Genomic DNA, 23931 nt, shown 5'->3' on the forward strand with positions numbered 1-23931 from the left:
AAAGTGAGGAGAGGAAGGGTGTGTGTGTGTTTGACATTTGACCAGAAACAGGGTGTCTGGAGGAATTTGCTACACAGGGCTTCCAAGAATCTCTCCTTACCTCTGCATCATGCCAATTCCGTGCAGTTTGCCTATATATATAGCAATCCCTCTGAAAGTTGATCCAGTCCTGGGGGCAGCTAAGTGCTTCCGTGCCTATCAGAGGAGAGGGAACACAATGTCAAGGTTGTGGAGGACGTGGCTGGGTCAGAATCCGGACTATTCACAGGAAGTGGAGAGGGGCCTCACCCAGGACCTAGGGGTGAGACCTGAATGGCTGTGTGGCCAGCAGAATCTCAAGGATACTGAGGACCTGTGGGAAGGGGGATCTAATATCTGCTGTGATTGAGAAGCCAGGATTTGAGCAAAATGGCACTTAGGGAAGAAGATGCAGGAGCGAGGTTGATACAGCACCCACGGGAGGTAAGCTGGGTGAGGGGGAAGATAAAAGCGCTTTCCCCATATTGTCCAGAAATGAAAATAAAGAGGGCATATAATTTCTCTCTATTCCTACCCCCTCTGAAATTCAGTTAAGGATCTCTCCAAACAAATAGACAATAGGTTAAAGACAAGTTTGGTTCCTCCTTTGATGAACTAGGAAGAAATTTTACAACTTAAGTCCTATGAGCTTAGGACAATAAAGCTTACATCAGTATGTTACATTGGTCACAAAAACATATAATGCCCCCGTTTCATCCTCCGATTGATGTTTCAAATCTGTATTACTAGGATTTGCCTTTTCTCCTAAGGATTGCTATCTGCTTGGCTTCTCCCAGTCCAGGTTTGAGGAGCCCAGTTGGGATGTACCTTGCAGAAAGGAGCAGGCAATCAGGAAGCCCCAAATGGAGAGGTGGAAGAAAGTGATGCGTCCCATTGGCACCTGAGGAGAGAGAAGAAAAGAAGAAGAGACTCCTGAGATCTGTGAAATGGGATCGTGCATTTTATAGAATCCTCTAGATCTGTCATCTGTTGATAGAAAGGTTACGGGTGGCAGGCCAAAAGAAGAAGACACCTAATGGAGTTAATGGACAACAGGTCTTTAGCAGACAAAAGGCAGTCCTTGTTTGCACAACTCGTCATGAAAACCCTCTACTTCAAGATATAAGGAAGGCTACTGGCACTGTGGGTTAAGCCACAGAGCCTAGGACTTGCTGATCAGAAGGTTGGCGGTTCAAATCCCCGCGACGTGGTGAGCTCCCGTTGCTCGGTCCCTGCTCACGCCAACCTAGCAGTTCAAAAGCAAGTCACTGTGCAAGTAGATAAATAGGTGGGAAGGAAACTGCATTTCAGTGCGCAGCTCTGGTTCGCCAGAAGCGGTTAGTCATGCTGGCCACATGACCCGGAAACTGTACGCTGGCTCCCTCGGCCAATAAAGCGAGATGAGCGCCGCAACCCCTGAGTTGGCCACGACAGGACCTAATGGTCAGCGGTCACTTTACCTTTACTTACTAACTGAGGAGCAGATCCCCAGCTGTGAGAGATGGGATGGCAGCTGTTGGGAAGACCACCTGCTTATTATTAAGGCATGGAGAAAGTGGACAGGGACAGGTTTTTTCTCATCACACTGGAAGTTGTGGGCATTAAATGGATCTGAATGTTGGAAGAGTCAGGACAGGGAAAAGAAAGAACTTTCTCATGCAGTTCATCATTAAACTATGGAATTCGCTCCTCCAATAGGATTAGACAAATTCACAGAGGCCAAGGCTTTTGAGGGCTATTTACTCTGATGTTCTACCTCCCCTGTCTAACGCCACAGTATGGCATTGAATACCGGTTGCCAGAAACAGCAGGAGGGAATGTGCTGAATAAATTCAGTTTAGGATTTTATTTTATTTTCAATTTTTTTTATTAATTTTCCAAAAATTTAAATTCAATAAACAAACACACACACATCCTATTTATAATTAAACCAATCTTTGTAACATTATTAAGTGGCTTCCTCAGATCCCCTTGGCTGAATTTCATTATATATCATTATAACAGATTTCCAAAATCAATTTTCTCAAAAAATTAACTTGATCACTTAACATCTTCCACTCTTTCTAATTTAGCTTTAAACATCTTGAATCCTATCCTTATATATTTAAATCCTAAGCCCATCTAATATTTGCAAGCTTTTCCAATTAAGTTATCTTAACATATTTAGCTAAACAGTTTTTAAATTTCATCCATTCTCTGTTGGAATGAAGCTATGTGGTTTTAGCAGAAAAGTTATAAAGGTTTAGGAAAAAACAGACTGTTAATTGGTGAAAGGAGGGAAAGTTAAGTTATATTATATTAAGATAAATTACAGGACAAAAATTGGAAAAGATGGAAAGGATTTGCTGAAATAGCTAACCGAACTAGAATACAAAAAAGGGAGGTGTGAGGAGGTCAAGGAAACAAGCAAATGAAAGATAGGTTATGGGAAGGCTTGATGTGTTTTTTACTTGTTTCTATTTTTCTGCTTTTTTCTGTTTCTTTTCCCCCTTTTTTCTTATTGTGATGTGTTTTTGTTCAATACGGTGTTTTTCTTTTTTCTTTTTGTAACTTTTAAAACTTTAATAAATATTATTTTCAAAAATAATAATAATAAACCATCCATTCTCAGTTTAGAATTTATTGCACTCCACTACGCTTGCTTAGAAAGGGACTGTCTACAACAACCCACTGTTGGAGTATGTATTAAGGAAAATGCTTCTTTGAAACATGTGTTTACATCATGGCAACACTCACACATTTTTGGAGAAAAACACTAAGAGGTATAAATACTACTTGGGGTGAGGGAAATAACATTATCAGATGATGATATTATTTTAAACTATATGCCAACTATATGGGGTTTGACAAAGGGTCACCACAAATGGATTCTCCATGCTCTTATTTCTGCTAAAGGCTGATTTTAATTCCTTGAAAAGATAATACCATGCCCCCCTTTGATCAATGGATAGAAGATATGACAGTTCTAGCAACATATGAATGGATTGTTTTTAGCTGCGGATTTTGTATGGATAAATACAACCATATGTGAAATCCATTAATAAAGCATATAATGTCTTGATAATAATTTTACATTTATTGGATTAATTGTATTCCTTATATACATATATACTCTATTGTATTGTTTATGGTTATTTTATCTCCTCCCCCCTTTCACATTATTCACGTTTCCTTTCTTTTCTATTATTTTTCCACTGAACGCTTATAATAGAATATAAATATTAAAAATTGTATACATTTATTCTCATTATCATATCACATTCTCCCCTGCTCTGAGATTGAAAATATTCAGTTAATAGAAGGTTAGAAAGGAATAAAAAAGGAAAAAATGATGATGATATAAAGTAAATTATGAAGAATTACAGACAAACAACAAGCCAAGGCATCACATTCATACCCTGCTGAGGGGCTTTCCAAAGGCAACTAGGGGGCTGTTTCTGGCTATTTCTATGAGCGTTACTCACCTTGTGGCCTATTAGACTTTCTTTGTTTGGCAAGTCTGGAGAGATGTGAAGCTGGTCTCTTCTGCAACTGCTATTATACAGTCCTGAAGCTTCCTTAGGCGAACTGGTGGGAGTGGTGTGTGCATGTGGCCCCGTCATCAGGAAGAACACCTTATTGATTCAAAATTACAGCCGGTTATTTGTTTATTGAGTATGTCACTGAACTGCAGAAGGGGCAATAAAATTCTTATGATTGCTTCTGTTGGTCCTATGCCCTGATGAAGGAGCTGCCAAATTGTTTGCCATTTACTCTATTTGCTTTTGTGTATTTTTTTTTCAATTGTGTGCACTGTTAGAAAAAGGTAGCTCCTTTCCTCATCGTTTTATTTTGCTGCTTCTTGCTCTGGGACTGAATGTATTCAGTGAAAACACACGCAAACACACACACAAACACATGTATGGATGTATACTGCCCTTCGTTCACAGATCTCAGGTGGTAACAACAACAAATGATGATATAAAAAGCACAAAATACATAGTAAAAATAAGAACCAAAACAAACCATTAAACGCCCCCCTCTCCGCCAGAATACATTTAAAAGGCCCAGGAGCGCAGATTAGACTGCTACTTGGCCCATGAAGATTTGGCAATCCATACTTCTGGGTGGTTAGTGAAGTTCCACAGCTGAGGCACCACAACCGAAAAGGCCCTGCCCTGGGTCACCACATAGTGAGCTAGGTTTGCTGGTGGGACAATAACACCCCTACTGGGCAGGCTGATATGGCAGGAGATGCAATTAGCTGCCATAGCCATTACATTCAGGGCCGTCTTAACCATAGATACCAGGGGTGCAGGGCACCCGGGCGCCGGGCTTTCAGGGGTGCCAGGCCAAGAGTCTGGGGCCCGAGAATTGAGTCTGGGGAAGGGCCCAAGTGTCGGTCGGAGCGTCGCGCAGGCTCTTTTGCTGCTCTGTACGAATTTGGGGGCGACCGAGCCAGAGAGACTCTGAGGCCGCTGGCCAGCTATGTCCTCCTGCATACCTGGGCTGGGCAACTTGGGGGTTGGACCATTGCACCTCGGTGCTGCATATGCTTAAGACAGCCCTGATTACATTATGGCCTGCATTCTATGTACGTAACTGATATCAAGGCTTCTTATAAATGACACACGGCCCATCTGTCTCTCAGCACAAAACCCACGTTAATTTTCAGCACTGCGTTGCGCAAAACGAGGAGCCAGTTTGAAGAATTGCGAAATTGCAAAATAAAAACACAACAAGATACATTTCTCTAGCACAAGTGAGGGGCTACTTATATTTCCGCAAGTGATGTCACCTTCAGCGTCTCACTCCTACGAGAATGGATGGAAATATCTATTGCATAAATATGTGGCAATTACAAATTTATTTATTTCTAAATATATATATAAAAGTAGGCATCACATTATGAAGAATTGTCCCCCCCCCCTCTAATTTCCGTCTACAGACAACAAGGACATAGGGACATCACCTTCATCATCTGCTGAGGGGCTTTCTAAAGGTATCTGTGTGGGTGCTGGCCCTTCCTATGCAAGTTATTCACCTGGTGGCCCATTAGGCTGTATTGTCCAGAGAGAGGGGAAGGCTTGTCTAAAGGATATGATATCGTCCTGAATCTTTCAAAAATGAGCAGGCAGGGAGCCATGAGTGCATGTGGCCCCGTCATCAGGAAGAACTACTGAACCCAAAAGCACATCTCGGCCATTTGGGAGTTCCATGGCTGAGCAGTGATCCATAAGGAATCACAGCGGTAGAACGATCAGGAAACTCTCTCCTTCAGTACAACAGCAGGAGATTATTGAGTCGAGTAGCACATCACAGCAAACGTGGCGCCACTGCTCCAATCATCCTTGACCATTGGTCTTGCTGGTTGGGACTGATGGGAGTTTGTAGCCCACCAACATGCAGAGGGCACCACCTTGGCTTGGTGTGATGAAAAGTGGTCTTCCCAGGAGAGGGGCTCTGCTGTTCTGCTAGGGAATTCAGAACCCTGGACAGCTCTGTGAAAGGATTTCCAGAATATTAGCCTTGTTTCGCCATCCTATGCTTCTTCAATAGTACAGGCCCATATGTGATATTGCAGGATAGTGGATCTTAGAGCAACCACTACATCTATGGACCTTATGCATGAACTGACTAGAGAATGAACTCACCCACTGGATCTTCTGCTTTTTTGTTGAACTTTATGAAACTTCTGTTGAACTCTACAATTTGATACAGTGAATAGTACACCTTATTTATTCAAAATTACAGCCGGTTATTTGTTTATTGTGTATGCCACTGAACTGCAGAAGGGGCAATAAATTTCTTATGATTGTCCTGAAGCTTCCTTAGGCGAACTGGTGGGAGTGGTGTGTGCATGTGGCCCCGTCATCAGGAAGAACACCTTATTGATTCAAAATTACAGCCGGTTATTTGTTTATTGAGTATGTCACTGAACTGCAGAAGGGGCAATAAAATTCTTATGATTGCTTCTGTTGGTCCTATGCCCTGATGAAGGAGATGCCAAACTGTTTGCCATTTACTGTATTTGCTTTTGTGAATTTTTTTCCAATTGTGTGCACTGTTAGAAAAAGGTAGCTCCTTTCCTCATCGTTTTATTTTGCTGCTTCTTGCTCTGGGACTGAATGTATTCAGTGAAAACACACGCAAACACACACACAAACACACACACACACACACACATGTATGGATGTATACTGCCCTTCGTTCACAGATCTCAGGTGGTAACAACAACAAATGATGATATAAAAAGCACAAAATACATAGTAAAAATAAGAACAAAAACGATAATGGACAATGAATAAAAACTAATTAAGAAACCAAACAGTTCGAAAATAAAAGAAAATATTAAAGCCCTAAAAGCTCAGTTCGTAACCATAATAAAGAGAGAAGTGGAATGGAATATCAAAAAACTGAGACAAAGAAATTTCGAATTTTTGAACAAATCAGGAAAATGGCTTGCATGGCAAATTAAAAAAAGAAAGGAACAGAGTACAATAACCAACCCAAAAGATATTGGAAAGGGGTTCTTGGACTATATAAAATGCATGTGGCCTCGTCATCAGGAAGAACTACTGAACCCAAAAGCACATCTTGGACATTTGGGAGTTCCATGGCTGAGCAGTGATCCATACGGAAACTCGGGAGAAGAATGACCAGGAAACCCAGATGAAAATATCCAGCTTCAAGGAAGGATCTGATAATCTGTGTGCTCAAAATACACCCTTGCCACTTCTGCAAACATCTTAACATACCCTCCAACATTTCTCCGATAATAATAGGGATATTCTCTCCCCCCTTTTAAAAAAAGTAATATTTATTAACAGTTTAAAGATTACAAAAAGAAAAAAAAGAATTAAACAAGACGATACGATACATTACAAAAACAAAAACACTACATAAAACATTGAATTAACAAAACAAAACAATTAAAAACACATCCAATAATTTCAACATCTTATCTTTCATTCACTTGTTTCAACGACCTCCTCACACCTTCCTTTTTGTATTCCACTTCAGTTAGCTGTTTCAGCAATTCCTTTCCATCTTCCTCTGTTTTCTGTTTTATAATTATCTTAACATATTCTAAACTTATTTTTCCCTTTAATGTATTAACAATCTATTTGTACTTAATTCCTTATAACATTTCTGCTAAAGCCATATAACTTCATTCCAACATTTTTCTAACATTCATTAATTTTACAGTATTTCTGTAAGTAATCTCTAAATTTTTTCCAGTCTTCTTCCACCAACTCTTCTCCCTCGTCTCGGATTCTGCCAGTCATTTCCGCCAATTCCATATAGTCCATCAACTTCATCTGCCATTCTTCCCGGGTGGGTAAATCTTGTGTTTTCCAATACTTCAAAATGAGTATTCTCATTGTGGAACAGGGATACAGGGGTATACTATGTGCATGACATCTGTGTGAGGAGAATCAGAGCTTACAGGGATAACAGCTCAGAGTCCAGTGGCAACAGAGACCATGGCAACAGAGACCAGCTGTGACCAGAGCAATGTGCTGAACTGGGTGATTGACAGCGGAGCTTCACATCACCTGGTGCCATCTGGTGGTTTGCTGCAGAACTGCAAGGCTTTGAAAACTGGACACACTGTTTCTTTTGCAGATGGATCCAAACATGAACTAACCATGTCTGGCTCTCTGTATTGTTCTTTCTTACAGGAGGAGATTCAAGCTTATGTCATTCCAGAGATGACTTGTTGTCTGTTTTCTGTTCCTGCTCTGGTTGCTGACGGTCTCAGAGTGTGTTTTGAAAATAACATGTGTTCAATTTCCAGGTGTGGGCGTCAACTGGTCAGTGTTGAATGCAAAGACAGGGGGGGGCACTCGGTGGCGCATCGGAAGATGGCTGACAATAACATCTCTCCGACCCACTCGAGGTAATTTGGAGGCTATGATGGGGGTAATTAGCCTCCTTAAACCCCCCCCAGGATTGTGGGGGGGGGCGGCCCTTGCCTGCTGTGCGCTATACCACCCCCGAATTTGTGGGGGTGGGGGCACTAGGCACAAAGCCCTCCTGTGGGATTCCGGCACTCCTTGATACTGTCTCTGACCCACGCCTCTAGTTGCAAGAATCTTCAAAAGAAACAATTTGGATGAGATAAATTGCACATACTTCAAGGAAAAAGGGGGAGTAAAGACTGCTGACAGAAGAGATCTCTGATAACAAGACAAGAATAAAATATGAGAAGATACGTCAAGATACGGTAAGGCAAATGACTGAAGGGGGAGGGGGGGGAAACCTTCCTTTCCTTTTTTATGTGATTAAACAAGAATCCCCTCCCCTAATGAGTCAGAAATGCCGCTTTAAGGACTTAAGCTGTGGATTTAAGGCTGTGTGGAGATAAACTTTCAAACCAAAACAATGTTTCAAGACGAAGCTGGAAAGTTAAGAGTTTTGGAATGACGCAGTTAAAAATGCCGTCGCCATTTTGGGAGGCATTGTGGGAGCTCTTAAGTCTGGGAGGAGAAAGAGAGAAATAGAGCTGTTTACATACTGTGGATTAACTCCTCAGTGGGACTTAAGTGTGACAAATGCCTAATTTATGATGGAAAGAGCAATGTTATCTACGAAGGAGATATATGGAAACCATCTGGAATTAGATTGAAAGAACGGGAAATTCACACAGGATTATTATATTTGCTTATCGGCTTAAGGAGACTAACAGAAGAGATCGTAAAAGAAAAAGAGAAATTATATGAACAAGATATGATGTGGAAACACCAAGATAAGACTGGATAGAATTATGAACTTTGACTGGACTGATTGGGACTGATTTGGACATTAACGCAGTAATAAGAAGATGATTTGAAACCCCCTTTGGATCTTGAAGTATGGGTTCCCCCAACAAAATTTAAAAATTTGGCTTTGTAATTTGGAATTTATCTGATGTGATTTAATTTGATGTGATTGGCCAGTTAATAAAAAATATTTTTTTTAAAAAAATGAATGCAAAGACAGGCTGCTTGTGCTAGAAACGTCTGCTGCAGGTAAAAGTCCCACTGAGTCAGCACAAGCACAGTGTGCCAATGTCCCCATCCATGATGGGTGTCAGCAACTTTGGCACAGAAGATCAGCACATGTGTACTGGGGTTACGTGAAGAAGATCCCTGGGTGCACTGAGGGGTGCAAAATGAAGGCATGTGACAAATACCTTGATTGCAGGGCCTGTAAAAAAGCCAAGGTAAAAATGTGCTCTTATCCTAGGTCTGACAGGGTAACCACCAAACCTTTTGAGTTAGTCCATGCAGACCTGTGCGGCCCTATGGCGGTAGCCAGTCTGGGCGGGGCCAAGTTCATTCTTTTGCTAGTGGATGATTTTTCACGAAGTGGCTGGGTTTCCATAGTAAAGCACAAGGGAGAAGCTGCAGCTCTGGTGAAAGACTGGATAACTGCGGTTGAGTTACAGTTCTTACTGCGTGTTAAGATCTTTCAATCAGATCACGGTGGAGAGTTCACCGGGTCTGCGCTGCAGAGCTTCTTTCACCAGAAAGGGATACGTCACAGGTTGACTGTTCCAAATTCTCCCCAGGAGAATGGAATTGCGGAATGCCGGAACAGAATGCTGCAGGAGGCAGTTGAGGTGCAGCTTTTTGTTGCAGGTTTCCCTCAGCGGTTTTGGGGAGAAGCATGGAAATCCACAACATTAACTCTTAACCGCTCTTATTGTTCTGTTGTAGGGGACACACCCTATTTTCTGCTGCACAGCAAGAAGCCCAAGGTGCATTTCTTCCGTGTATTTGGCTGTGAGCCTGTTGCGAATTCCTCGCGGCGCTTTTTAGTGAAACGCTCAGAGTCCCAGGTTTCTTTTCAGTGCAGTCTTTTTAATGTGAGCTATATACAAGTATTTACAAAAACAGTCCATACAGAGTACCTGCTCCTTAAGGCAAACGAATACTCTCCACCACAGCATCACCACACACTGCACAACCACCACAACCACTGTTGAGCAGGCTTTCCTTTTTAAAACAGGTGATAGCCAATCACATCCCCGCTGAGTCACTCTGACCCAGCACTTCACAGAGTATTGCATCAGCCTGTTGAAGCCTGCAGACTTACTCAGTATCCTGCGAATCCCAGCACTCCTCCTTAAGTCAAAGGCTTGAGACCTAATAATTCTCTTAAGTCTCGAAATTTAGGAGCATCCAAACATTTTGTATACAAATCTGCCACATTACATTTTGTGTTACAGTGCTGTACCTTTAACACATTTCTTTCCAAAGCATTTTTCACATTTCCGTATCTTATAGCAATATGTTTACTCTTGCTCTTAAAGTTCTGTTGGTTAGCAAGCTGTTGTGCAGCCATGTTGTCACTTAGCACAGTGATTGGCATTTCAGAAGGTATTCCAAGCTCTTTTGTTAGGCAAGCAAACCACTCTATTTGTGACACACATTCGCTTATGGCCGAGTACTCTGCTTCACAAGTACTTGTGGCAACAAATGTTTGTTTCTGGGATTTCCACTGAACCAGGGCATTTCCAATATATACGGCATAGCCAGTGGTAGACTTTCCATTTTCTCTGTCCCCCCAGCTGGCATCAGCATATGCATACACTTGCTGATCATATCCTGTATCCAGCACCAGTTTGTAATCTTTTGTGCCTTTCAGATACCTTAGGATTCTTTTAAGTGCTACCCAATCTCTCTGAGCCAGGTCTGCACTTCTTTGGTTTAACATGTGCACTGCCAATGTTATGTCGGGTCTTGTCCAACAACTTAAATATAACAGAGAACCCAACAGAGAATGAAACGCTGTTGCATTCTCACATTTTTGCCCTTCTGGTTCATTTTTGTACTGGGTAGTTATGGGAGTGTCAACCTCATTTGCCCTCGCCATTCCATATGTCTTCAGTAACTTTTCGATTTTTTCCTTCTGACTCAGAGAGTAGATGCCCTCTTCATTTCTCTCAACCTCTACTCCTAAGTAATTCTGAATCTCTCCCAATTACTTCAGTTTGTATTTGTTACCTAGGCTGTTTATAAACCAAGACACTTGCTTTTGTGCAGTTAGACTGGGACTTTTGCGGCAGCTAGACTGGTGACTGGGAGCAGCCGCCGAGACCATATTACACCGGTCTTGAAAGACCTACATTGGCTCCCAGTACGTTTCCGAGCACAATTCAAAGTGTTGGTGCTAACCTTTAAAGCCCTAAACGGCCTCGGTCCAGTATATCTGAAGGAGCGTCTCCTCCCCCATCGTTCTGCCCGGACACTGAGGTCCAGCTCTGAGGGCCTTCTGGCGGTTCCCTCACTGTGAGAGGCCAAGTTACAGGGAACCAGGCAGAGGGCCTTCTCGGTAGTGGCGCCCGCCCTGTGGAACACACTCCCATCAGATGTCAAAGCGATAAACATCTACCTGACATTCAGAAGACATCTGAAGGCAGCCCTGTTCAGGGAAGTTTTTAATATGTGACATTTCAGTGTATCTTTTATCTTTGTTGGAAGCTGCCCAGAGTGGCTGGGGAAACCCAACCAGATGGGCGGGGTACAAATAATAAATTATTATTATTATTATTATTATTATTATTATTATTATTATTAAACAGATATCATCAACATACAAAAGTAATTAACAAACACTTCCTTGCACCATTGCTGAATATAAACAGGAATCAGACAGGCTTTGTTTGAATCCCATCTTTTTCAAAGTTGTGTCTATGCATTCATGCCATAGACGTGCACTTTGGTGTAAACTGTATAGTGCCCTTTGTTGTTGTTGTTTTTTCCATATGTATAGTGCCCTTTGCAGCTTTAACACCATGCTGTCTTTTTCCAGCTCATAACCTGGTATTTGCTGTAAATACACCTTGGCGTCAATAGGAGCATTTAAATATGCTGAGGCAACATCAAAATGATTAACTTTTAACCCCCTCAGACTTGCCATTGCTAAAACTGATTTTACTGTTTCAGCCTTTGCTGTTGGGGCAAACACTTCATCATAATGTATCATTTTTCTTTGTGTAAAGCCCCTTGCAACCAACCTGGCTTTCCTCTCACAACTACCATCAGCCAGCTTTTTCACTTTAAAAACCCACTTGCAGCTTATGGGCTTTTTACCTTCAGGCAATTCTGTAGGTACAAACACATTGTTGTTGTTTAGCAGGGAGTTATACTCTGCCTGCATTGCCTTTAACCACGCCTCTTTCTCTAGAGTAGGTAACTCTTGCACTTCTTCAAAGTTTTCTGGCTCAGTTACACAAACCTGGTTTATGGTGGCTGGGAACCCATAACGATCTGGAGGTTGACCTTTATTACTTCTTGTAGACCTCCTTGGTCCATTAATCTCACCCCCTGGGCTACCTTCAGGACTGCTTTTGGGGTGGATTGACTCTGTAGATCTACCTCCTCCTGTCCCTGTTGCACTTTCTTCTCTCCCCTGCTCCATGCTAACAGCTGGAGAAAAATGCTCAAACTTTACCTCCTCCCTTTCAGTTTCTCTGGGAGAGCTGCCAATTCTTAGCTTTGTTTCAACTGCTTTATCAGGTACGCTCGGCAGCAAAACTTTTTCTGGCAGCAGGTTTGCATGTATCTTGGGCCAATTTCTCTGCTCGTTAAAGCTGGCTGATCGACTATAACTCAAAAGATTTTTATCATCTTCAAACCTGTAGGCTTTCGTACCACTTTCATACCCAAGAAATAGCAACTGCTGTGCCCTTTTCCCACCTTTTCTTCGGTTCTTTACAGGTATGTCAACCCATGCCTTTGTCCCAAAGATTCTCAAATGTTGCAAACTGGGACTTTTGTTATAGAGAATTTTATAGGGTATGTCATCTAGTACCCTTGACCACGAGCAATTCCCAATATAATTCGCGGTCTTAATACTCTCAGCCCAGTACTCAATTGGAAGATTTGCATCTGCTAACAATGCTTTCATTTGTGTCTGCAAGACACCTCCCCTACGCTCTGCTACTCCGTTCTGAGGCATTGCCACATTGGTAAGTCTATGTTTAATCCCTTGGGAACGCAACCAGTTTCTTAGGGAGCTTGCCATAACTCTCCTCCCCTGTCTGTCTGAATAGGGCACACCTTTTCGCCAAGTTGCCTTTCTACCCTTCTTACCCAGAACTTCAAAGTTTGGGCAACGTCAGACTTTTGCTTTAATGGATAGACCCAGCCAAATCTAGAATAGTCATCCACTAGGATCAAACAGTACTTGTTATGGGAGACACTTGGTGGAAAAGGACCAGTTACATCAGCATGAATCAACTCCAGTGGTTTTCCGGTTTCTCTCTGGCTTGCTCTTGCTACTGGGCAAGCCCTGCTTTTAACCTCCTTGCAGATATTGCAATCTAAGTAATTATCACAACTTTTTATGTTTTTCATCCCCCCACACAACTCCAATGTTTTGTTTAGCACCTTATAGCTAGCATGAGCCAGACGCCTGTGCAGAAGATGAATACACATATCATGGGTTGGGACATTTTGCACATTCGCAACCTTAGACTCACACTGCAGTACATACATATTAGTTCTAAGGTTAGCATTTGCCAACACTGCCCCATTTTGCTTTATCTGGCACTGATCTCCCACAAAGTTTACTTCAAAGCCTGCTTTTGCCAAGTCAGGAATGCTCAGGAGATTGTTTGCAAACTAGGCACACACAACACATTCCTGAATGTGTGTCCCAGCTGTGGGAACACAACCTCCCCCTCACAAACCTCATTAGCTTTCTGGCCCGTAGCAAGACTTACATGTTTTTTGTTTGAAGCCCTAGCATCAGTTAGCAGTCCTTTTCTTTTACAAAAGGTTTGAGAAGCTCCACTGTCCAGAACCCACAGCTCTTCTTTTTCTTGACCATCTGCAGACACCCAAGCGGTAGACTCTCTCTACTGCCTCCTGTGCTTCTGCTGTTTTTGTTGTTTTCTCGGGCAGTCCCGCAGCAGATGTCCACTGGACTTGCAGCAAAAACAACTTTTTACTTTGTTGACCACCGGCTGGTCTGCAGCAGCTCCTCCTGGCTGTTTCTCTGGCTCCCGACACCTCTGCTCTTCCCGGCTGTTGTTCCCTCTGGGATGCTCCAACAGCTGGGATGAGGTCATCTTTCGCTCTGCACGCCTGTCCTCCTCTGCATACAACCGTCCAGTAATGTATTCCAGAGTCAGCTTATCAGTCTCTACCGACTCGAGGGAGTTGACCAGCATATCATAGCTGTCATCAAGGGAACTCAGGACTATAAAGACTTTGTCCTCTTCCCCCACAGGCCTCCCTCTTAAGGCTAGCTCCTGAAAACAGCCTGTTAGGAATTTTAGGTGGTTTACCAGGGAGTCCCCCGGTTTCTTCCAACACCGGTACAGTCTCCTGGTCAGTGTTATCAGTGAGCCAGCTGTCTCTCACACATGGACAGCCTTGAGTGCATTCCATGCCTCACTTGGCGTCACCTTATCAGCTACATAGACTAGCTGGCTGTTGTCCACTCCAAGGATGATCGTAGCCAAAGCTTTCTCATCCTTTTCAACCTCCTCAGGGGGCTGCGGTGGCTCTTCCACCACTTTCCACAGGCCCTCACGCTTGAGGAAGTGTTGCATGCGGACCGACCAGATGCTGTAGTTCGTGGCCGTCAGCTTCTCCAGCAACACGCCAGTTCTGGACTGCTCCATCCCTGCAGCTCACCTCCAGCACCCACGGCTAGATAACTGCCACCTGTACTCTTGCGCAGTGGAAGCATGCTGGGCCCATAACCCTGACGTGAATTCCTCACGGCGCTTTTTAGCGAAACGCTCAGAGTCCCAGGTTTCTTTTCAGTGCAGTCCTTTTAATGTGAGCTATATACAAGTATTTACAAAAACAGTCCATACAGAGTACCTGCTCCTTAAGGCAAACGAATACTCTCCACCACAGCATCACCACACACAGCACAACCACCACAACCACTGTTGAGCAGGCTTTCCTTTTTAAAACAGGTGATAGCCAATCACATCCCCGCTGAGTCACTCTGACCCAGCACTTCACAGAGTATTGCATCAGCCTGCTGAAGCCTGCAGATTTACTCAGTATCCTGCGAATCCCAACAGAGCCTTGGGTCCTTGTGCCAAAGGCCAAGCACAGAAAAGGTGGACCTAGGTCCCGGAGGATGATCTTCAATGGGTATAAGGCAGGAACCAAGGGGGGGAGGTTTGCCTATCCAGAAGGCAATCAGTCCAGGGTTCTAGTCAGCAGGAGTGCTGAGTTCTGTGAGCAGAGTGGGTGGAAATGCATACATGGGAATCCTGATGTTCTTTCAGAGAGGCTGCTTGCCTCTGCTGATGAGGGAGAGCTAGAAACTGATCCTGCTGCTGAGGCGCAGAGTCCAGACCCAGAGCAGGAACAGCCAAGGGCATCTCCTAAAGTTGTCAAGTTAGAGGAAAAGAGTGCGCCTTCCTCACCCACATGTCCAGTTGAGAAGTTCAGGAGACACAGAAAGTCAGAGGGGGAGTTCTCTGAAGCCAAGAACACTCTAGCCGGCCCTAGTGGGTTAGAGGGGGTACCTGAAGTTGTGCTGAGGCGTTCAACTCACGCCACTAAGGGTAAACCACCCTACAGGTTTGAGGTCACTAGTGTGTAGGTTGGTGTAGCTCACTGTGAACCTGAGAGTTATGAGGAAGTTCAGAAATTGCCTGAAGCAGAACCCAGGAAATGGCAAGAGGCAATGCAGAAGGAGATGAACTCAATGGAGTCTCTAGGTGTGTTCTCCATCACGACGCTGCCAGCAGGTAAACAGGCTGTGAGCAGCTGTTGGATTTACCATCTTAAACCCACAGCAACTGGAGAACCACAGTACAAGGCTAGGCTGGTAGCCAGAGGCTGCATTACATCAAGGTGTATGCTCCTACTTCCCGGAGTGAAACTCTGTGCATGCTCTTAGCCATTGCTGCACAGAGAGGTCATCAAGTGCATCACTTTGATGTGGATGTTGTGAGGAGAACCTGAGCTTACAGGGTTAAACAGCTCAGAGTGTACGCCCTGCCTCCTATTTGGGAGGGGGGAGATTCTGCGTCATATCCGAGAGTCTCCAGCCTTTGTTCTCTCTTTCTACTTTCACTCTTGAGGAGAGTGGATGTGTTTTCACGATGCTGTTCGACAATGGATAGTCTGCTGTAAATAAAAACTGCTTCTAGCTGCTAATATCCTGAGTGGACTTTATTTAAGCACACTGAAGAAAGCACTGAAGTTTGCAGCTTTCTCCTACCGCTGCTTAACTCTGCGTTTGCTCAGAGCATCGGAATGTGGCCCTTTGAAGTGTGGAGACCTGGCTGGTAGCTGCGCAGCTGAAGCAGGCTGGACGCCAGGACTTATCTGAGCAATAAATCTTCTTCAGGTTATGGACGACAGTAACTGCAATTAGGGAAAGCCTGCTTTGAAGTGCTGTGTGCTTAAAAAGGCTGTGAAAGCTGAGAAGCTGCTGTTTTTTGCTGCCGGAAGAAAGATCTGCTTTGAGGCTTTGCCTGGGAGAAAAGCAGGGAGCCTGGCTGTGAGCTGTGTGCTGCAAAGAGTCACTGGAGGCCTCTCCTTTGAAGCTGGCTGGTACGCGTGAGTACTTCAAAGCCCCAATGGGAGTACTGGGAGAGGAGATGGCTGAGCTCCAGGACTTTTATGATGTCCCGTTTGAAAAGCTCACAAGCCAGACTTGGGAAACCTGGTCTAGAAGAGTGAAGGGGTGGTTTGTGGCCACAGGGTTCTGGAGTATAGCCCAGAAGGAGCCGGCCCCACCCATGCCAGTTGCTGCTGAAGATGGCGCAGCAGACCTGGAGGCTGCTTTGCTGGAAGATAGAGAGCAGGGAATGCAAAGAGAGCTCTGCATGTTGAGAGCAAGCGTGGACGCTTTGCTGTTGCCCCACCTGGAGGGCATTGAGTCGGCTCAGGCCGCCTGGCAGGTGCTGAGGAGTCTGTGTGAAAGCTCAGCAGGAGCCCAGGGCCGGGAGGAAGCCGGGTGCAGGGAGGAAGCCGAGAGCCCAGTGGGGGCTTGTAGGGATATCACGGAGTGGGGAGTGGGGTCTGGAGGGAGCACACTTCCCCACCAGCAGGCAGTGACAATCTGCCTGCACGTGTGACCCTGGGGTGCAGGGAAAATTCCCCCTCAGACAAGTCATGGCTGCCTAGAACATCGTCCCCTATGTCTGACCTTTTGCGGTCTCAGAGTCAGCAGAGTCTGTAAGTTTTTCCCTGAGACCTTTTGTCTCCTACGTCATACACTGTGCAAGGGGAAAAGGACGCTGTGGAACAGGTGCCAAAATAGCTTTGTACCACTCCACGATTTCGGGACGGAAGATGTGTAAAGGTCACAGCCCAAAAACGTATTTGCCTACCTTGCATATTTGTCTCAATAAAAAGAGGCTTCACAGGAATGGTGGTAGCTCGCTCACTCGCTTCAGACCACCTGTGCGCAGCTCACATGATGATCAACACCTGTCTCGTGCCTTCACTTCATCTGGCGCCCAACGTCTCTGGGGCTAGACTACTCACTTTGCTCGGCTTGAGCTACAGACGCGTCCACGCATCCTCTATAAAGGATCCCGGTGAGTATACGAAGGAAGGGAGATGGGGGGTTCCGAGTCTGTCCAGCGACTGAAGCATCGTAAAGATCTTCAGTATTTGCTCTCAAAAGCAAGGCATCTCTGTTCCTGCAAAGCACTTGCTGCTCTTTTGCAAGAAATTGATGCCCGGTGTTCCTGGTATCTGGAAAGCGGGTCTCTCTGGCTCAGGGACTGGGAGCAAATAGGGCAGACCCTGCACTCGGCGCCGCGATCACCAGTGCAACTGCTTCAAACGTGGCACTTCTGCAGAGAAACGTGGCACTTCTGCACTTCAGCGGTTCAGCCCTGCAGAAGTTCAGCCTGTTCTTTCTCTTATAACCCTCCTGTTGCTCCCACCCTGACGAGGGTGGTGGTTGCAGTTCCGCTGAGCCTGGCTTGTATGCAGCCAGTGCCTGAGAAACCAACAGCTGCAGCTGTGGTTTTCCAGGATTCTCAGCAATCCTCTCTTGTATCTCAACCCAAAAACCTTTCTTCTGATACTTCATTTCAGCCCTCAGGTCTGCCTGGCTTGGCAGATCCAGCGGTGCTTTTTGAGTTGGTAAAGGCTCAGAAGCCAAATCTCGCCGCTGAAGAGCAAATGGTTAAGGAGGGAAAAGCATCTTCTCGCCTAACTGTGGAAGAGCTTGCTGACCTAACTATGCTGAGTCTGGCCGCAAGGGCACCAGACGCTCAGGACCAACAAGTTAGCTGTTGGGACCCTCTGCCTTATTCTGTAATCAGAAAGGTGGAAAAAGCCGATAATGAATTGGCTTTGACCAGTACCCATTCATGTGGACTGGAAGAGGATAAGTCCTCAATCCTTGCATTGACTCCTGATGATTGGAAATCTGTAATGAAAATGCTCTTGAATCCTGGCCAGTTTGTCAGTTGGCTTAGTACATTTTGCCAAGCTGCAGAGCATCAAGCCTGTACGCATGCTGTCCAAAGCCTTCTCCTTGAACATCTGGCAGGAGGAGCACAGTCTAGTACTTTGGACAGGCAAAGTCAACTGCCTCAAAAGTTTTTCCCCTTAATTGATGCAAACACTTTGCAGGCTTTTAAAAAAGCCGTTGTGAACCTGCAAACTCAATTGCTCCAGAAAATGTTCCCTGTGATTTCTGCATGCACCCTACATGCCTTTAAAGCTCATAAAGCTAGTCTGCTTGTAGGTGCTTTGTTTTACCCAGGGAACAGCCAGTAATCGGGTCACCCTCTGACCCAGGACCAAAAAAGGGGGAATGTTTTCCTGCTCAAATAGCCCCACAGCCAGTAACATCTCTGAAAAGCCTGCCACCAACGGCAGTGCGGGGCTGAATTTACTTATGAATTTACTGAGTTTAATTATGCAGGAAGACATCATTTTTTCATTTACACGGGGAGGTTCATCTCATTCCCATTTAGGTCAGGGGGCTCTCTTTCCCCTGGAACTGTGAGTTTGATCCTCCACTAGTCCCACGCAGTCTCTGTTGCACCTACTTTTTTTCCTTTCTGTGCTGGCAACTGCAGACAGCTCACTGAGAAGGGGGGTTTCTACCCTTCCGGCTTCTTCTATAGTTGTGCTTTACAGAAGCCAAATTCAAACCTTGAAATCATGTCTGATTTTTTCTCAGCGTTGCCCTTAAAGTGGCTGACGCAAGAGGCTATTTGGATGGACCAATGACCAATCTCAGGGCAAAAATTAAATGCTTTATATGCCCTGGTAGCAGAGCAACTTGAAGTTCGGACTAGGTCCTGAAATCTGCTTCTGCTTGCCCAATTAGAATTTCCCAAACCCACTGTACAATTTCAGCCTCTGCTGAGTTGCAAAGAGAAGCAAAAGCCGCTTCAGAGGGTATTTCCATAACTGCTAGGCAACACCAACAGGGAGAAGTTTGCTTTTTCACCATCCCTGTGTTAAACAATAAATGTCCAGCAAAAAGATACCAGTGGAAAGGGTATGCTAACAGTCCGACCTCGTGCCAGTACTTTGTAGATCAAGCACTGCAACTTTTCCGAGACAAATACCCTTAACTGCTAGCCATTGCACATGTTCTGCTGAACTAAAATGCCTCACTGGCACAGCGCTTATAGATGGATCAGACTCTGTTAGATGCTTGCACTTAGCGATCTTATTAACCACACACACAATCCCAGCAGACGTGCTTTACGTCCCACGAACACAAAAAGCAGTCTACATTATAGGAATAGCTGTACCTTGCCACCATTCATCCCAAAATGCCCCCACATTGAAGCTGTGGCAGAGCTCAGTAGGAAGGGGCGAGCTCGATTGCACTGCCCTTTTCACCAAGCCAATGTGGTCATCTTAATGCAACATCCTGTAACTTTGGCAAATTGCTCTCGCAGTTTGTAAGAAAATTAAATTAATATTTCAACTTATTAGTGTTTTCAGAACTCAGAGGGTTAAAGAGTTCTGTGTGACGTCTGTCCATTCTGACGTGTGATTTGGAAGGTGGGAGGAGTTTTTTCCTCACTGTCTCTTTGTTCTTCGAGAGAGACGGCAGCCATAGTCATGAGTGCAAGAAGCCCGGGAGTGTCTGTCTGAGAGATGTTGATTTGCAAATATACTACTGAAATAAAGGACTGATAAATGAGCACACAAGACTGGTGTGTTTGCATAGATCTAAGGAAGCAACAAGCAGCAGTTTTTTTCCGCTGTGTTTTTACTCTGCAAGGTGTGACGGAGAGCATAAGATCGGCGCAGCTTTGAGAGAAACGTGCCGGACTGCTGTAAGCTGCACCTAATTGGGGTCGTAAACCAATTAGTTACGCGTAATTATTCAACAGGTTATGGGACTAATTACCGTTATAAAACTGTTGCTGAGTCTGCCGGCGTGCTTTGAAGTCAGCTGGGTCAGCTGGGAAGACGCTACCGAAGCGGAGGTCTGCGTTCTGAGGCAAAGCAGCTGGCTGAAAGACGCTGATTTCTGCCTGATGCTGAGAGGCAGAGGAGTTTGCTGAAGGAATCGCTTCTTCAGAGACAGGTGCCGGAGAGCTGTTGATACGTGAGTACAGCTTGGGGCCCTGGGGAGAACATGGCGGACGGCCACGATTCATACGTAGTCCCATTTGAAAAATTGGACGGCAAAAGTTGGGCAACCTGGTCCAGAAGAATGAGGGGTTGATTTTTGGTCACAGGGCTCTGGAATGTAAGCCAGAAAGAGCCACTACCCCTCAGTCCAGATGCGGATGGGACAGACGCTGCAGGCTTTCAGGCTGCGTTGCCAGAAGATAGCCAGCAGAGAATGCAAAAGGAGCTTTGCATGCTGAAAGCAAGTGTTCATGCATCGCTGAAGCCTCATTTAGAGGGCGTAGAATCAGCAAGGGCTGCCTGGGAGGTGCTGAGGGCTTTGTGTGAAAGCTCAGCAGGAGGCCAGAGCCCTGGAGAAGTAATGAAAAGCCCAGAGATGGCTGGAGCCCCAGTCCCTGATGATTTAGCCTCAAGGAGCGCTGATGAGCAAGTCGGGGGGGTGAGGAATTCCAAAGGCAAGTTTGAAAAGTTTTCCACTGTGAGTGCTGAAGTGGAAGGCCGTTTCAGAGGGGGCGAGTCTGGCAAAGAGTGCTCTTCCGGAAGAAGGGGGGCCAAGCCGGCTGAAAGAAGCCCTGGCCAGTGTTTTTCCACTGGTGATCGTCGTTGTTGTTTCATTTGCAATTCAACTGAACATCTGCGTCGCTTTTGCCCCCACCGGAGCAGGGAGACGAGGCAGGATGTTGTCAAGGTCGCTTCTCATGGGAACCAGCCAGGTTTCCATGGCAACCAGCCCGGCAAGGGAGCCGGGCATGGGAATGCGCAGAGCGGACGTGCTAAAGACAATGAGGATGCTTATCAGCTGACAGCGAGTCTTGCAATGTTTGAGAACAGCTCTGAGAGAGACACTAAGCTATGCTTTGTAATCGACTCAGGAGCGAACAGAAACCTGGTTCCAGAGACCCCTGCTGTCGAGATGTGGAATTGCAAGGCAATTCCAGCTGGAAAAACTGTTCAATTTGCAAATGGGGAAAAGAAAAATGTAACTAATGTTGCCAATATTTTTCTTTCTGTTTTGCAGGAGCAGGTGGAGGTTTGCACTGTACCTGGGATGCATCACTGTCTTTTATCTGTCCCTTATTTGTTGAAAAAGGGGTTTAAGGTTTACTTTGAACATGATGTTTGTACAATCTCCAAGGGGGGGAAGCAGCTGGTCAAGGTTGAAAAGGGGCAGAATGATCTCTTCATTCTTAAAACGCCTCTGGAGGGTGAGGGGAAGGTTGAGAGAGCACAAGCCCTGCGTGCTACAGTTCCCACTCATGTTTCATGTGCATGTGCTTGGCACAAGAAGACAGCTCATAGTTCTCTTGAAGAAATCCAGGTGTTATCAGAGTACACAAAAGGCTGTAAAATCAGGGAATGTGGAAGGACCCTACGTTGTAAGGTTTGCGAAAAGGCAAAGGTAAAAGGGTGCAGTTATCCCAGGGTGGAGAGGGTAACCACAAAACCTTTTGAGCTTGTTCACATAGATCTGTTGGGTCCCATGGAGGAACCAAGTCTGGGAGGAGCCAGATTTCTGCTAACGATTGCAGATGATTTTTCGCAGAACTCCTGGACACATGCTCTCAAATCCAAGGAGGATGCAGCACAACTGATTAAAAGTTGGGTTGAGGAGGTGGAACTAAGGTTCTCCACCAAGGTGCAAGCAGTCACTAGTGACAGAGGTGCAAAATTTACTGGGTCTGCTTTGCAGAAGTTTTTTCACCAGAAAGGGATACGTCACAACGTGACTTCTCCTCAAAAGAGGGGGGTGGCAGAGCTTAGAAGTGAAGCTCTGGTTAAGGCCACACAGGTGTTGCTGTCAGACTCTGGGGTACCTCCAAGCTTTTGGATGGAGGCAATCAAGAATGTAAGCTTCACCTGGAATTGGACCTACAATTCAGTGGTAGGTGATACACCTTTTGTCATGTTACACGGCAGGAAACCCCAGATTCATTTTCTGCGTCCTTTTGGGTCAACCGCATCTGTGCCAGTGCCTAAGGCTTTGCGAGGGCCAGGTGGACCCAAGTTCCAGAAAATGATCTTCTGTGGGTATGAGCCGGGTTCTAAAGCATGGAGGTTTGCGTACCCAACAGGTGATCAGAGTAAGCTGCTGATCAGTAAACACGCTGAGTTCTATGAGCAGGATGAAAGGTCAAAGACCCCTGCAAAGCGTGATGTACTCTCAGAATGTCTTTCTGATTCAGAGCAAGAAGATTCTGATGAGGAGGAAGGAGAGCCAGGTGCTGAACCTGCTGATGAAGACCAGATCACTGACCAGGGTCAAGAACAGGATGGGGCATCTCCACAAGTTGTTAAAAGAGAGCCCAAGAGTGAGCCTAGTTCTCCTGTTAGCGTAATGCAGAGAATTCGAAGACGCTTTAAGTCAGAGGGGGAATCCCGTGATGCAGAGGACACACCTACTGGCCGCAGTGAGTCAGAGGAAATACCTGAGTTTGTGCCCAGGCGGTCTAGTCGCACAACGAAGGGCATTCCACCTGAGAGATATCAGGCCACAGGGGTGTGGGTTGGTTTCGCACAGTGCGAACCTGAGAGTTGTGACGATGTTCCACAGGTGCCTGACAGAAACGCCAGGAAAAGGCGCAAGGCATTGGGGAAGGGATTGAATTCAAAGAGGTCTGTAAAGGTAAACACCCAAGTCACCTCAGGAATGGACAGAAGAGGGGGTATTAGTGTTTTCAGAACTCAGAGGGTTAAAGAGTTCTGTGTGACATCTGTCCATTCTGACGTGTGATTTGGAAGGTGGGAGGAGTTTTTTCCTCACTGTCTCTTTGTTCTTCGAGAGAGACGGCAGCCATAGTCATGAGTGCAAGAAGCCCGGGAGTGTCTGTCTGAGAGATGTTGATTTGTAAATATACTACTGAAATAAAGGACTGATAAATGAGCACACAAGACTGGTGTGTTTGCATGGATCTAAGGAAGCAACAAGCAACAGTTTTTTTCGCTGTGTTTTTACTCTGCAAGGCGTGACGGAGAGCATAAGATCGGCGCAGCTTTGAGAGAAACGTGCCGGACTGCTGTAAGCTGCACCTAATTGGGGTCGTAAACCAATTAGTTACGCGTAATTATTCAACACAACTTACCCAAGGATGTTTTGCCTGCTTGTCACCAACGCATTCCCCTCAGACAACTCACTTGCTCTGCGGCTCAGTACCCATCCCCCAAGCTATCTACTGACAGGGCACGGGGGACGGGGGGCTGGGTTAACCAACTTCCTGGAACTGTAGAGTTCGGTTTCTTAAAAGTTGTTCCACCTCAACCTGTTTCCCTCACCTCATTGAGCGGAATTTGCTGTTTTGATTTTTAGTTTTCTAAACTTTTCAGCCACACCCTTCAAATTGGTGCTGGACTCACAATGTGCTTATCAATTGATTCATCGATTGCCAATAGCGCA

At 45.3% G+C, this 23931-nt stretch overlaps 1 protein-coding gene across 1 annotated transcript in view; it reads right to left on the reverse strand.

Annotated features, from left to right (window-relative positions):
* Positions 1-916, reverse strand: part of LOC309378808 (C-type lectin BPL-like) — a 29546-nt gene extending 28630 nt beyond the window's left edge. Inside the window, exon 1 of the mRNA XM_081927494.1 lies at positions 847-916. Within this exon, the coding sequence (XP_081783620.1) occupies positions 847-913 (67 nt within the window). The 5' untranslated portion in view covers positions 914-916. The remainder of the gene's footprint in view (positions 1-846) is intronic.
* Between the last annotated feature and the right edge of the window lie 23015 nt (positions 917-23931).

This window comes from Podarcis melisellensis, assembly GCF_964234715.1.
Source record: "Podarcis melisellensis genome assembly, chromosome: 10".
Lineage (NCBI taxonomy): Eukaryota > Metazoa > Chordata > Lepidosauria > Squamata > Lacertidae > Podarcis > Podarcis melisellensis.